The sequence below is a fragment of the Peromyscus maniculatus genome, chromosome 1, assembly GCF_049852395.1.
Source record: "Peromyscus maniculatus bairdii isolate BWxNUB_F1_BW_parent chromosome 1, HU_Pman_BW_mat_3.1, whole genome shotgun sequence".
Lineage (NCBI taxonomy): Eukaryota > Metazoa > Chordata > Mammalia > Rodentia > Cricetidae > Peromyscus > Peromyscus maniculatus.
In genome coordinates, this window is record NC_134852.1 from 141,614,054 (window position 1) to 141,629,188 (window position 15,135).

Genomic DNA, 15,135 nt, shown 5'->3' on the forward strand with positions numbered 1-15,135 from the left:
GTGAATCTGGGCAAGGATGGTACCCCTAAGGGGAAGAGCATGCATGAGAGACTTGTCGGCACATACTGGACCAAAGTCGCAAAGATTCCTGAGCAAGGCAAGAAACTCAGGTCTGAGCCCTGTGTCAATCATCTTTACAGGACATTAGCAAACTATAACCCATTGCCTGCTTGTTATGAATAAAGTTTTATTGGAACAGTAAGTTATATACAGATCATTATGGCAGCTTTTGCACAGTAAGAGCAGAGCTGTTTACCATTTAACCCTTTATAATTTTCTAACCCTGTGATTTAGCCATTCAGAGGATTCAGTTTCCTTATCTATAAAATTTGCCTACAAGGTTAACAAATATAGTATTTATATAATAAACAAATGAAACAGCCCTGTAGAGACTGGTGGTATAGCTCAGTTGGGAGAGTGCTTGACATGCATGCATGACAACCATATACCAGCGCTCCACAGCAGAAGTATCAAACACATAAATAAGCAAATTCTATAATGGATGCAGACCCTCTGGCTGTTCACAGTTTACATTTCTATGTCCACTTCCAAACAAAAGAGAGAAGCCATATTAAAATTCTTTTTTAAAAATAACATAACAAGCCGGGCGGTGGTGGCGCACGCCTTTAATCCCAGCACTCAGGAGGCAGAGCCAGGAGGATCTCTGTGAGTTCGAGGCCAGCCTTGGCTACCAAGTGAGTCCCAGGAAAGGCGCAAAGCTACGCAGAGAAACCCTGTCTCGAAAAACCAAAAAAAAAACAAAAAAAAAAACAAAAAAAAAAACAAAAAACAAAAAAAAAATAACATAACAAAATAAAACATAATAAGATAAAACAAAAACTGTCACATAGGAGTTGGACAAGACAAAGAAAGAGGAGGAAAAGAGCCCAAAAGAAGGCACAAGAATCGGAGACCCACTCTTTCACACACTCAGGAATCCCATAAAAATACTAAACTGGAAGCCATACTATATACACAGAGGACCTGGTGTAGACCTGTGCAGGCCCTGTGCACGCTGCCTCAGTCTCTGTGAGTCCGTGTGAGCTTTGATGGTATTGATTTAGAGGGCCTTGTTTTCTGGTGTCCTCCATCTCTTCTGGCTCTTAGACTCTCTCCACCCACTCTTCTGGAGTTCCCTGAGGCCTGAGGAGAGGGATTTGATGGAGACATCCCATTTAGGGCTGAGTGTTCTAAGGTCTTTCACTCCCTGCGTAACATCTGTCTATGAGTCTCTGTATTTGTTCCCATCTGCTGCAGGAGGAAGCTTCTCTGCTGATGGCTGAGCAAGGCACTGATCACATTTGTCTTTCTGGGCAAAAGTATCAGATATACAAATAAGTAAATTCTGTAACGAATTCAGAACCCTGTTCACAGTTTATGTTCACTTCTAAATGAGAGAGAGAGAGAGAGAGAGAGAGAGAGAGAGAGAGAGAGAGAGAGAGAGAGAGAGAGAGAGAGAGAGAAGCTGCATTAAAATTCTTGAGTCATCGGAGTGACTGACTAGGAGCTGATCAGAAAGGGAAGAGCTGTGCCTCTTCAGCCAGCATCACTCTGCTCAGAGCTGACACCTGGACGCTGGGTTTGGACCTAACTCTCTGCTGCCTCCGCCCCCTGTGGCCTCACCATGGCTTGTCACCTCCTTGTACTTGACTTATCTCTTCTGAAAAGTGGGACAACCACTTCTTTCAAGGAGCTGCTAGAAGGACTAATGCAGAGCATTTAGCAGAGAGCCTGGTGCGGGGCTGGTGCCCTACGGTGTGACCCGGTTTAACGGCAGTGTGCCACCGCTCTGAGGGAGATAAGCCGCTGAAGAACCATTCCCTGCGACTAGCCACAGCCACCTGTCCCTTCTCCCTAAACCACTGCCACCCACCAACTTGCTTTCTTCCTCTATGTGTTTATTTACCTATTCTGGATATTTCATGTAAATTAAACCACAGAAAATCCAATGTCTTCACGTCCAGCATAATATCAATCAAGGCTGTGTGGTTCCTTTCAAAAAAATTTGAATGGAAAGGTAATAAATTATTTTTCAGCAAACTTGAAGCATCAAAGAAGTCCCCCTCCTTCTAGTCCATATTAACCACCCCAAGTCAGTTTCCTTGTACTGTTTCTTCAATAGCTCTCCCAGCTTCCCACACTCCAGAAGACCTGACCCGTCCACTTGCACCATCCGGTAGGTCAATGGACCATGAATTGAAACAACAAAACTCGGGTGTGGTACACAGCACCGGCCATGCCCAGCATTCTAGGCCTGTGGAACGAACGGCTGGGCTGATGTTCAGGGCTGGGGCAGACGTACTGTTCAGGGATACATGGAGGATGTGATGCTCAGTATCATCTGCAGGGCCACACTTTAACCCACCAGGAGGGTGTTCATCTGTTCTGCTCCTTATCTTTTTGTCCCTACCCAGTGCTTGCCACATGCTAGACACCAAAGCACTGTTTATTGAACAAATAAAATGTCCAAGGAGGAGACAGGCTTTTGATCTCCCTTGACGCACCCTGGGTTTTTGGCCCCAAATCCTGCTAGACAGTGGGACACAGAAGCAAATCGCTCTGTGAAGTGTTAGTAACCTTGTCTGTACAATTCCTTCTTTAGAGAGTGCTGCTAATGTTTCACAAGTGAGAAAATGAGAAAAGAAAGTGCTTCTGACAAACGGTTTGTGTGTGTTTTAGGATCGCTGGATGGTGAGAAGTTACCAACTGTCCTGTCAGGTAAGAGCAACATCTCCAGCGTCAGTCCTGCCGTGTGCAGCCTCACTATCTAGATGGGTTGTGGGGCAGTCAAGTCACCAGATTACATAATGTCCTCTGGGGTCAGTGAAGACAACCAGTGTCCTGAAGAACACCTCGACTTTTATAACACGGGTCCAGTTTTTCAGTGACTGTTTTTATTAACACCAAGGATCCTCATGGAGAGCTTGGAGTCTCTGCAGAGTGAAGAGGAGGGAAACATTTAGAACTGCAGAATCTTGCTGGGTAGCTTTCTGTCAGCCTTCTGAACTTGATTCAGGTTTCCCTGAAAATCAAGCAGTTTGTGAGTCCAGGCTGTGGGTGAAGTGAGACCAAGCTGTGACTCCTGTGCCAGATGCTAGCTGAGCTCTTTGGTGATGTGTTCTGTGTTTGTCTCAGGAGAAGACCTTCAGTTCTCACCCCCATTTCCATATCATTCCAGTTCTACCTGTGGTTGACTCAGCACCTGCTAGTCGAAGAGCGCATGTGCCCAGGCTCAGCCTCCAAGGTAAGAGAGCTTCCAACGATCCACAGCTGGGGACCATCAGCAGGAGCGAGAGCAGGAGCGAAGGGCAGCTGCAGGCTGCTGAAGTACTTGAGAAAGCATCACAGTGAGAGAGGACTAAGCATCCTCCAGACCAGGCTGATTAGTTGATCCCCCTGAACCCCCCCACCCCAGGACATTGACACCTGTAACCTTTTTATTCTTGCTCTTCTAGGGAAATGTTGTAAAATTCAGAAGACACACACACACACACACACACACACACACACACACACACACACACACACACCAAACAGACCCCCCCCCATGTCATTACTTATTACCTATGTTTTATCTCACTGGTTTCCATTCTTACCAAGAAATGAATCAGTTAAAGGCAAGGCTTCCATCCCTATTGGCTAGTTTTCACGGTACTGAAAGGTGCTCTGCATGCTAATGGGAGAGAACAGTAATCAAAAGTCATATATAGCTGTGACTTCCATGATCGACAGTAACAACTGGCCTGGCAAGATGTGCCCTAGTGGTGTGACAGTGTTACAAAGGTTATGGGATTGACCAACCACTTTCTGATTAGACTTAGCCCACCCCACAAGATGGAACCCATGCCTAATACCATTAATAGACAAAAAATAAATAAAAAATATGTGACTGTCTAGGTCATAGACCTTAGGGGGGAAACTACTATTACTACTATAGTATTAATATTATTATTATTACATAGTAATAAACTGTGCCCTAAGTTCTTATCTTTATACCTATATGTTAGTAGATCTTTCAACCCTCACCAAAGAAGCTTCCTTTTATAGTAGATAACAATCCAGAGACCCACAACTAGTCAATGTGCATAGAATCAGAGACTGTGGAGTAGCCAGCTCCAAATGGAACGGCTGTATCACACCTCCTGACTACAAGGTTCACTGGTCCTCATAGAAGAGGGGATGAAAAGAGTGTAAGAGCCGGAGGTAGTAGCATGTGTTTGACATGGCTGTGCTATTATTACATACATGGGTTCAGTGGCTTTGAATGCTTACACAAGACCTGGGTCACATCAAGCCAGATAGGATCCCAGTGTGGATGTGGGAGGGGCTTGTGAAGTCCCACCCCCGTATGAGTAGCTGCTGGTATCTGATGACTGTTGGGGGTGAGGGGGGCAGAGTCAGTTTTCCTCACCAGTGTGGTAACTGTGAAGCTGCCCACACTCCAGTGGATGACCCACAGCCGTCCACACAGACAGCACTAAGTGGACTCAGTGAGCTAAAAATAGAAATAAGTTAATAAATAAAGAGGGCGTGGGAAGTTGAGAGGGAGAAGTGGTGGGGATATATGGAAAGAATTGGAGGGGCGAGTGATTTGATTGAAATAAATTATATGCGTGTATGAACTTTTCAGACAAACCAAGATGAAGCCTCCAGGGCTAGCACTGCTGCTCAATGGTAGCTACCAAGTGTCCCTCTGGATTCTGTCCCTAGCACACCACAAAAGTTACAGCGTTTTAAAGCAAAAATAAATTACTATGAAGCTCCTACTACCCACCCCAGTCTCCCCTTTGCCTTCTTCAGAGATAATCACTCTTCTGAACGTTACAACTTTCTGCTTTTCATTTTTTTTAAAGATTTATTTATTTATTATGTAGACAGGAGAGGGTGCCAGATCTCATTACAGATGGTTGTGAGCCACCATGTGGGTACTGGGAATTGAACTCAGGACCTCTGGAAGAGCAGTCAGTGCTCTTAACCACTGAGCCATCTCTCTAGCCCCCATTTTTTAATACATATGAATTATATGATTTCTGTCCATGTTATTTTGTGGTCTAGTACAAATTACAATAGTCCCTATATATCATGCCAAACTGTTTTTTAAAAGCCAGTTGCTCTTTTACACAAACTGATGGGCAGGAGAGGGAGAAAGAGAAGGGGGAATGTCCCACACAGTGAAATCAGTTTCCCCAAATTTTCATGTATCCCTTGCTGACATCAGTGTGAAGTACCATTGTGTTAGAAACATGTGCTCCATTGCCTGACTGATTAGCTCAGTGATTAACAAAGAACACATCACGTGATATTATTATTATATACTTTTGCCCACATGCTCTTATACACCTGAAGGACTGACGATTCTGGCTAGTAAGTCAGGCAACTAGGCAGGTTCAATGGAAAAACTCCCACTTTATTTTCTATCTACAGAAGACTGTTCTGGGCTGAGGCTGGTGTGTGGCTCTGAAGGATGATCCGGGTGGGTGAGGTTTCCCACTAGGGCACATGGGAGGATCAGTGTGTGACAGTAGCTGGGACTTGCCAGAGACACAGGGCATGTATAGGCAACTCACGCGTGGTCCAACAATATCTGTTCCCCTCAGCTCCTGCTTCAGTCAGGGATTTGGAAAGTCCCATGTGCCCACAACAACTGATTCACACACTGATGGATGAGGAGGGCTCCAGAGCCCTCTGTTCTGCTAAGGGGGTCTTTTGCATTCCAAGAGTTCTATAGATTGAATGGGTCATTGACTCACTTCTGGGAGAGATGATATCTTCTCTCGGTCCTCTAACAGGCCCTCTAACAGCAGCAACACACATGTGCAGACAGACAGACAGACAGACAGACACACACACACACTCCCTGCCCTCAGGTAACACTGGTTTCTGAATCTCTTCTACATTGACTTCTGCCTCTGGTTTATTCGTGTAATGGATGTGGTATGAAAATGAACTGTTGAACCAGGCTTCAAACAATCTACAGAGGCTGGTTTTGAATGATCTACCATCACCTTCAAGCCTAGAGAGGTGCTGCTTAAATCTCAGCATAACAGATGGGTGAAGGGCACAGCACTCAGCGCTGAGTGCAGACCCAGTTCTGGTGCTCTTGTTTCTGTTCCCACTGCAGAGTCTGGGGTTGCAGCATCCTCACACATACATTGTGAGGCTTGACCAAGTTCTTTCCCTGTTTGCGTTAGGTAAACTTCCCCTTTTAAAATTTGTTTTGTGGGATTACAGTAGATCTCCCTGGGCTAGGAGAGTAAAGTACATGCTAATTACAGTCAAAGAGATGTATCCATGGCAGGACTGGAGATTACTTTAGCAGAGAATGGGATATTCAGGCAATGGGATGTCAAATGTGTCAAATGAGTTCTATCAAGAGCTCTCTATTGTCCTGTCCTGTAAGAGCTGATTAGGAAATATCAATCGTCTCCAAGTAGTTGATGAGCTCTAATCTAGTCATGGAAGTCAGGAATTGTTTGCAGCAGTGTGAGGCTGTAATTTCCTCAGACATCAATGCTGTTTTATCTTTTCAGAAATATAAGTTATTATGACCATAATGTAAACATTGTTCTGGACCTTAATGCTGGTTTCCTTTTACTCAGAAGGTGCTGACGGCTCCCCAGACCACACTCCAGCAACAGATCCCGAGTCATCCAAACCATCAGGTTGGTTGGTTTGCTTTTCCTCCTGAGAATGTCTCTTCCATAAGTGAGAGGAGAAAAGCCTTTGTGCTGCATTGTGTTTTAGTTTCTTTTCTGTTGCTGTGATAAAACAGTCTGACCAAAAGCAGCTTAGGGGAAAGGGGATGATTTCAGTTTACAGGTTATGGTCTATCACTGAGGAAAGTCAGGGCAGGATGTCAAGATGGATCCTGATGCAGAAATCAAGGCTGCTTGCTGCCTTGATCAGGTTCATACCTAGGTTGCTTTCTTATATAGCCCAAGGCCACCTGCTTAGGGAATGGTTCCTCCTCCTTTATGCCTTCAGCATTCTCTCTCTCCTTTCATTTCATCTATAATCAATTTTCTCCTCCCTAAATTCATCAATCCATCCACTGGCCTCCGAACTTCCCGAGTTTCATGTGAATTCCAGGGTAAACTCATAAAATACATGATTTGAAGCTAGCACTTGCCTGTGAGTGATAACATACAACAATTGTCTTTTGGGGCCTGGGTGACCTCACTAAGTGTAATTTTCCCCATTCCATCTATTTAGTTGCAATTTTCATGATTTCTTTATAGCAGAGTCATATCCAATTATGTAAATGTACCACATATTCATTATGTATCCATCAACCAATGCATATCTAGGTTAATTCCATTTCCTATCTGTAGCAGGAATCTTAGAGAGTCTTATTAATAAAATCAAACCTGAGCCAGGTATTGGGGTGAACACTGGAAGATCAGAGAGACAGAACAAGCCACAGCTAACCTCACCTGGCCAACTTCTCAGACTGGAAACCTCTGAGTCCTCATCCAGAATGAATCTCAGCTGAACTATGCTGCTCAAAACCTAAAAGCTTAACCATCCAAATGCTTAACCATCCAAATGCTCAACCAGACAAATGCTTAACCAGCCAAATGCTTCTAGTTTCTGTTTTTCACACCTTATATACCTTTCTGCTTTCTACCATCACTCCTTGGGATTGAAGGCTCACTTTCTGGGATTAAAGGCATGAGTCACCATGCTTGGCTGTATCCTTGAACAGATGGATTTCTGCTTCTGGAATGCTAGGATTAAAAGTGTGTGCTACCACTGCCTATCCTAAGTATCTAGTGGCTTTTCTGTTCTCTGACCCCAGATAAGTTTATTATGGTGTACAATATTTTGGGGAACACAATACCACGACACCTATCTATTGTCAATAAAGAGACAACGAATGTGGATGTGCAAGTGTCTCTGTAGCAAGATCTATAAAGGTCTCCAAAGAAGGAATACATGTGGCCAGTAAATATTTCAAAGAGTGTGCCACATCCTTAGCTACAAGGGAAATGCCAATTAATACTACTTCAAGATTCCACCTCACCCCAGCCAGAATGACCATCATCAGGGACACAAATGACAACAAATGTTGGCATGGATGTGGCAAGAGGGGAACCCCTACACACTGTTAGTGGGGGTATAAACTAGTGCAGGTACTTTGGAAATCAGTTTGGAAATTTCAAAGAAAGAAGAAAGAAAGGAAGAAAGAAAGAAAGAAAGAAAGAGAGAGAGAGAGAGAGGAAGGAAGGAAGGAAGAAAGAAAGAAAGAAAGAAAGAAAGAAAGAAAGAAAGAAAAAAGAAAAGAAAGAAAGAAAGAAAGAAAGAAAGAAAGAAAGAAAGAAAGAAAGAAAGAAAGAAAGAGAATTATCACATGACCCAGCTATACCACTTCTATTTTTACTTTTTTTTAAAGACAAGGTCTGACTCTGTAGCCCAGACTGGTCTGAAACTCATGGTAAGACCCCACCTGCCTAAGCCTCCCAAGCATTGAGCCACTACCCTAGAAACTTCTCTATTCACTTACCTTTCTGTATGACTTACAGCTACCCACAGGGGAAGTTTCTGCCCCTATATCTTACAGCTCTCCTTTGCTCTCCAGATACCCAGAAGGAACCTGACACAGTGCAGCTGTGCACTGGTTCTTCTGGAGTCAATGGGAACTCCTCTTGATACCCTAAACAGGCAGGCTCCATTCCAGGATATGTGACCCTGGTCCAGGTCTTCCTTTGGCTATGAGTAGAGCAGGTTATCTACAGGGAATATGGATAAAGAAATTTTTAAGTTATCCTTTGCCATGTAAAACCATTCCCAAAATACAGAGGTATGAAATACCCTCCCCCTTTTAAATTATTGCTTATGAGTTTACAAGTTAGCTGGGCAGTTCTGCTGTTCTAGGCCAGGCTTGCTGACTGTGGCTTTGGTTTTCTCATGAGTGTGGGTCACTGGAAAGTCAGCTGAAGATGCCTATCCTAGAATCGGCTCCCTTACATGTCTGGAAGCAATATAGCTACCACCTGAAGTGAGTGAAATGACCAGCTACATGTGTCCTTCATCACCCAGCATGCTTGCCTATGCTTATTCACATGATGCTCTAGGGTACCCAGGGAGTAAGCTACATCTGCATGCTCTCAAAGTCAAGATGCACCAAAGGCCCTGAGCACAATGTCAATAGAGGAGGAAAGAAGCCTGGCTTCTCACTGGGAGCATCTCAGTGTCGTATTGCAAAGAACATAAGGAAAGAGAATAATAGCTATTTCCACAAATGATTCATCACTGTGAAGCTATCTTGAAACAGGATGCAGATAAGGAAAGTACCATAGGTTCTATGGAGCAGACACAGTGGGATAATTGCATAGGTTGCTTTGGGTAGTCAAGGAAGATAATACCAGACTGGGTTGTAGACAATAGCCATCAGCTGACTGAGAAGACCACTATCACTTCCCTGCCCCTTTTTCTTCCCCAGGAGGCTGGGTCCCTGTGCGGCTGGCAGGCAACCATGGGAGATGTGCGGGCCGTGTAGAACTTTTCTACCAAGGAGTCTGGGGGACTGTGTGTGATGACCTCTGGGACCTCCCAGAAGCAAACATCATCTGTAGGCAACTGGGGTGTGGCTGGGCTGTTTCAGCCCTGAGTGAAGCTTACTTTGGGGAAGGTTCTGGGAAGATTCTCCTTGACAATGTGCATTGCAAGGGACATGAAGAGCACCTGGAGGAATGCTCCCACATTGGCTGGTTCTCTCACAACTGTGATCACAGTGAAGACGCCAGTGTCATCTGTTCAGGTAAAGCCCATGCCCTTTAGAGCCAAGCCTCGGCCCCTCCAAGAGAACACCCTTCAGGTCTATCTTAGTTACTGTTCTCTCTGCTGTCTTAGTTAGTGTTCTCTCTGCTGTCTTAGTTAGTGTTCTCTCTGCTGTCTTAGTTAGTGTTCTCTCTGCTGTCTTAGTTACTGTTCTCTCTGCTGTCTTAGTTATTGTTTTCTCTGCTGTCTTAGTTACTGTTCTCTCTGCTGTCTTAGTTACTGTTCTCTCTGCTGTCTTAGTTACTGTTCTCTCTGCTGTAGCAAAATACTAACAAAAGCGAAAGGAAGAAAGGGTGTGTTGGGCTCACAATGTGAGGATAACGTCTATCATTGTGATGGAAGTGTGAATGAGCTTATCCTGTTGCACCTGCGGTCACACATCAGACCGGGGGATGCTTTATACTTTTATCCCTTTTATTCAGCCTGGGACCCCTCATCCATCACATTATAGTCTTCCCTCCTCAGCTATACCTTTCTGGAAACACCCTTGTAGACTTGTCCAGAGGTGTCTCCAAGGTGGTTCCAAATCTAGTTACTTTGACAATGAAGATGAGCTAATTATCACATTATGTGTAAAAATAGCCAGTGAACACATGCCAGTGTGCCACTCACTCACAGCAGATGTTTTCATGTCTCACTTTTGTAGACACTGAATATGTAACAAGGTCACTACCAGGTAGGGAAGACGATGTTTATGTATGTGGTTCACTGGAGGCTTGGGGAAGAGGTTCTGCTGGAAACTGGGTTTGTCATATTCTCCAAGACAGTGAAGTGGCAGATAGACAAGACATGTAATCACCTGATTGTCTAAGAGGAAAGTATAAAGTGCCTTCAAGGTCATCTGACTCAGCCTCATTACCCTTCACCTCCTCTACTGTGCATCCTACACACAGGATAATTGACTTCTCAGACTTCTGTGAATACTTTTTTCAGTCAGTTTTGAGGTGTGCATAGAGACAGAGGCCGATGGATGGGTAGGACATGGTTGAAATGTGAGATGTGGCCAAGACATTTCCTTCCAAGTGGGAAATGGCTAGAGAAAAATACTATCCCAGTGAGGTAATTCCCATTTCCATTCCATAATGAGAGAGAAAGGTCTGATCCATGTCTGTCTTCCTAGCAGGGGACAGGAAGTCTCTATAGAGATGAGAAAGGTTACTAACTTCAGACACATGTTTGCCAATAGCTTAAAGTTTATAACTTTAATAATCCTAAGGCACATCAACAAAGTGCTGAGCAGTAAAACCTCTTTTTTGGGAAAGTGAAAAGGAAAAAAGTGTGAATTATAAAATTAGTAAACTGAACAATGAATGCTAAAGGTTCAAAGCACCCCTTTCTTAGAATTTCGCACATTGAGTATAGTATAGTTGCATCATATCCATCCCACCTCACCCTTCTAACTCCTCCCTTGATCCCCAAATCTCCCTCCCAAATTTATGTCATGTCTCTATCTATCTGTCTGTCTGTCTGTCTGTCTATCTATCTATCGAACCTATCTATATCTATCATCTATCTATCTATCTATCTATCTATCTATCTATCTATCTATCTATCTATCTATCTATCTATCTAACCATCCATCAATCTATATATCTACATATCTGAGTCCAATTGGTGTTGCTCATATGTAAAAGATGAACTAATTATCACATTATGTGTAAAAATAACCACTGAACATATGCCAGTATGCCACTCAGCAGATGTTTTCATATCTCGTTTTTGTAGATGCTGAATATGTAACGGCACTATCAGGTACGAAAGACGATGTTTATGTATGTGGTTCACTGGAGGCTTGGGGAAGAGGTTCTGCTGGAAACTGGGTTTGTCATATTCTCCAAGGCAGTGGAGTAGCAGATAGACAAGACATGTAATCACTTGATAGCGTAAGAGGAGAGTAGACAGTGCCTTCACTGTCTGGCCCAGCCCCACCACCCTTCATCTCCTCTGCTGTGTATCCTACACACAGGATAATTGACATCTAAGACTTCTGTGAATATTTTGTCCAGTCGGTTTTGAGGTGTGCATCGAGACAGGTTCAGCCCTAGTTCCACAAAGCATCCATCGCTATTGGCATTCCTTCATCCTCCCTGGAGTGTCCCATGCCCAGTCTCCCCCTTTCTCATCAGACCTTGAGGTCTCTTGATGTCGTACTCTTAGATAATTCTCAGTCAGAGAGTGAGTTAGGAATAAAGCTGGGTGTCCCAAGGTCTAGAAAAGTTTCATTACATCCTCCTCTAGCAGTCACCCCTGCTGGAGGGATCAAATTGATCCAGAAGGGATGATCTGCAATGGATGATACTGAGCTGAGAGTTGCTAGAGGGGAGATGTTGGGAGCCTGGAAGAGGCCCTGCATCTTTAAGCCCTGACTCCGTATCTCTTAGCAACACCGAGTCAAAGGAAAACTGAATGTGTGTGTGTGTGTGTGTGTGTGTGTGTGTGTGTGTGTGTGTGTGTGTTTCTGTTCTTGTGAATGTGGGTGCACATGCACATACATGTTTGTGTTTGTTTGTGTGTGTGTTTCTGTTCTTGTGAATATAGGTGCACATGCATGTTTATGTGTGTGAATGTGTGTCAGAAGACAACCTCAAGGCACTGTCCATCTTAATTTTTTTTGGACAAAAACTCTCATTGGCCCAGAGCTCACTGGTGGGCTAGTCTGGCTGGCCAGTGAGCCCCAGGGACCCACCCGAGTCTGCCTCCTTGGCACTAGGATTGCAAGTGTGTGTCACTAAACCAGCTTGTTTGTACACGGGCTCTAGAGACTGAACTGTGCTTGCAGGGCAAGCGCTTCACCGTTTGAGCCATTACTCTGGCCCCTGAGGTGGTGTGTCTTCTTATTGCTACTTCCTAAGCTTACAACCCCCAGCCCCGTGGGTTACTGAGGCTTTAGGAGCTGGAGCTCTTGGGTTTTTGTTTTAAACTCTTGATTTAAAAATTATCCTGTTTTTATGTGTGACAAGAGAGTAATACATCGAAGTCTAGGAGGGATCTCGTCAGCTCTTCAGCACTGCTTGAGTATTGTGGCACAGAGCTGTTAGATGCTCGGGCCTCTCCTCTAGAGATGGGCTCAGGAGTCCCGGAGGGCCCGAGGCACTGTATTTGCCATAAATGATTCTTGAACACAGACTGTTATGTAGTCCTGTGTCAGCTGCTGGTCCACATGTTCTTTTTGTGTTTGGCAGATGGCCCATTTGCTGTCATGGAAAAAGACACAGTGGTTCCAGGTGAGAACTCAACGTCCTTGGATATCCTCTTTCTTTTAAAAAAATTTTTAATCAAATTTTAAATTTTATTTTCTATACTAACCACAGTTTTCCCTCCCTCCCTCTCATCCCGTTCCCTCCCCTACTTCCTTTCTACCCTTCCCCATCCACTCCTCAGAAAGGGTAAGGCCTCCCATGGGAGTCAACAAAGCCTGGCATATCAAATTGAGGCAGGACCAAGCTCCTCCCCACTGCATCAAGGCTGAGCAGGGCATCCCAGCATAGAGAACAGGTTCCAAAAAGCCAGCTCATGTACCAGGGACAGATCTTGGTTCCACTGCTAGGAGCCACAAACAGACCAAGCTACACAGCTATCACCTACATGCAGAGGGCGTAGGTCGGTCCTATACAGGCTCCCAAGCTGTTGGTCTAGAGTCCGTGAGCTCCCAGGAGCTCAGGTCAGCTCTCTCTGTGAGTTTCCCCATCATGTTCTTGAAACCGCCCCCTCCCCACCACCTTGTTTATATAATCCCTTCTCCCTCTTCATCTTGACTCCCAGAGCTCAGCCAAGTGCTTGGCAGTGGATCTCTGCATCTGCTTCCATCAGTTACTGGATGAAGGTTCTATGATGACAATTAGGGTGGTCACCAATCTGATTACAGAAGACCAATTAAGGCACCATTTCCACTATTGCTATGAGTCTTAGCTGGGGTCATCCTTGTGGATTCCTGGGAGTTTCCATGCCACCAGGTTTTTCTCTAATCACATAATGGCCCCCTCTATCAAGATATCTCTTTCATTGCTCTCCCTCTCTGTCCCTCCTCTGACTCAACCATTCTGATCCCTTATGTTCCCATGATCCTCAAATCCATGATCCCCAAATCTGCCTCTCAAATCTATGCCATGTTCCCATGTCCCTATCTATCAATCTATCTATCTATCTATCTATCTATCTATCTATCTATCTATCTATCTATCTATCTATGTATCTACCTACCTACCTATCTGGTTCAGTTAGTGTTGCCCATCTGTACAAGGGTTTAGGGCTGATCACTTGAGAAGAACAACCTATCAGGGGCCTCATCGGTAAATAAAACTGATGCTCTGTTGGGAGTCATTGTCTGACTGCCATTCTTCAGCCAGGGGTGGGGCCTTGTGAACCTTTCTTCCACCCATGTTGGCGTGTTGACTGCTGTGGTCTCATGCAGTTTTTGTTACCATACCTCTTTCTTCTTTTAGGAAGATCTCCTTGTGGTGGTGTGATTACCAGTGCTCCTGGAAAAATTAAGAACCCCCCAATGAATGAAATGCATGACAACATAACCTGTGTGTGGGAAATCAGGGCAAACGCCTCTGACCGTGTAAGGCTGGCATTCCCGTCTCTTGAGTAAGTGATACACACTATGTAAGTATGTTGTGCATTTCTGATCATTCAGCCCTACATTGATTCTTGTATTCAAAAGAGTCCTTCATATATTTTCAGCTTTTTATTTTGAAATAACTGTGAGCATAGAGGAAATTTCAAAAGTAATACATAGCCCTGTGTACCACTCTCAAGCATCTCCCAGTGGTAGAATATTATCAAAGCCACCAAATTGTTATCAGTGTGAATGTTAACTGGACCAAAACCCATATTCAATTCTCAAAAAATTTTATATGCAATTATTTGTGTGAGGATGGGGGTGGATTGTTCCACACAGTTTAATCCTGTGAATAACTGCACAAAATCACTGTTCCATTCCAGGTCCATTACACAAAGGAACTTCCCTTTCACGTTTTGTATTTCCAGATTACCCCTTTTCTGTCCCTTATCTGTGATCTGTTCTCCACCCCTACCTGTTGTCATTTCAAGAATGTTCTGTGAATGGAATCATACAGCATACAGTTTGGTAGAGATCTGACTTTTTTCACTCAGGATCATAGTGCCCCTAAGATCCATTCAGGTTGCTGTGGTATCTGGGGACCGTTGCTCTTTACTGTGGAAAAGGGTTTCGTTAATATGGTTGAGCCAGCCTTGGTTAATCCTTTCCCCTCTGAGAAATATCTGGCTTGTTACTAGTCTTCAATGACTTCAAATGAAACTTCTCAGAACATTCAGGGAAGGTTTTACATCAATGTAAGTTCATTTCTCAGAGTCCAATGTCCATGAATG

The 15,135-nt window shown here is 44.2% G+C and overlaps 1 protein-coding gene across 1 annotated transcript in view; it reads left to right on the top strand.

Moving 5' to 3' along the window:
* LOC102926594 (scavenger receptor cysteine-rich domain-containing protein DMBT1-like) overlaps nucleotides 1–15,135 on the top strand; it is a 120,115-nt gene that overhangs the window by 23,819 nt on the left and 81,161 nt on the right. The window contains exons 6-11 of the mRNA XM_076553836.1: nucleotides 3,179–3,244; nucleotides 6,603–6,662; nucleotides 9,443–9,760; nucleotides 11,506–11,532; nucleotides 12,963–13,004; nucleotides 14,223–14,370. Of these exons, the coding sequence (XP_076409951.1) occupies nucleotides 3,179–3,244; nucleotides 6,603–6,662; nucleotides 9,443–9,760; nucleotides 11,506–11,532; nucleotides 12,963–13,004; nucleotides 14,223–14,370 (661 nt within the window). The remainder of the gene's footprint in view (nucleotides 1–3,178; nucleotides 3,245–6,602; nucleotides 6,663–9,442; nucleotides 9,761–11,505; nucleotides 11,533–12,962; nucleotides 13,005–14,222; nucleotides 14,371–15,135) is intronic.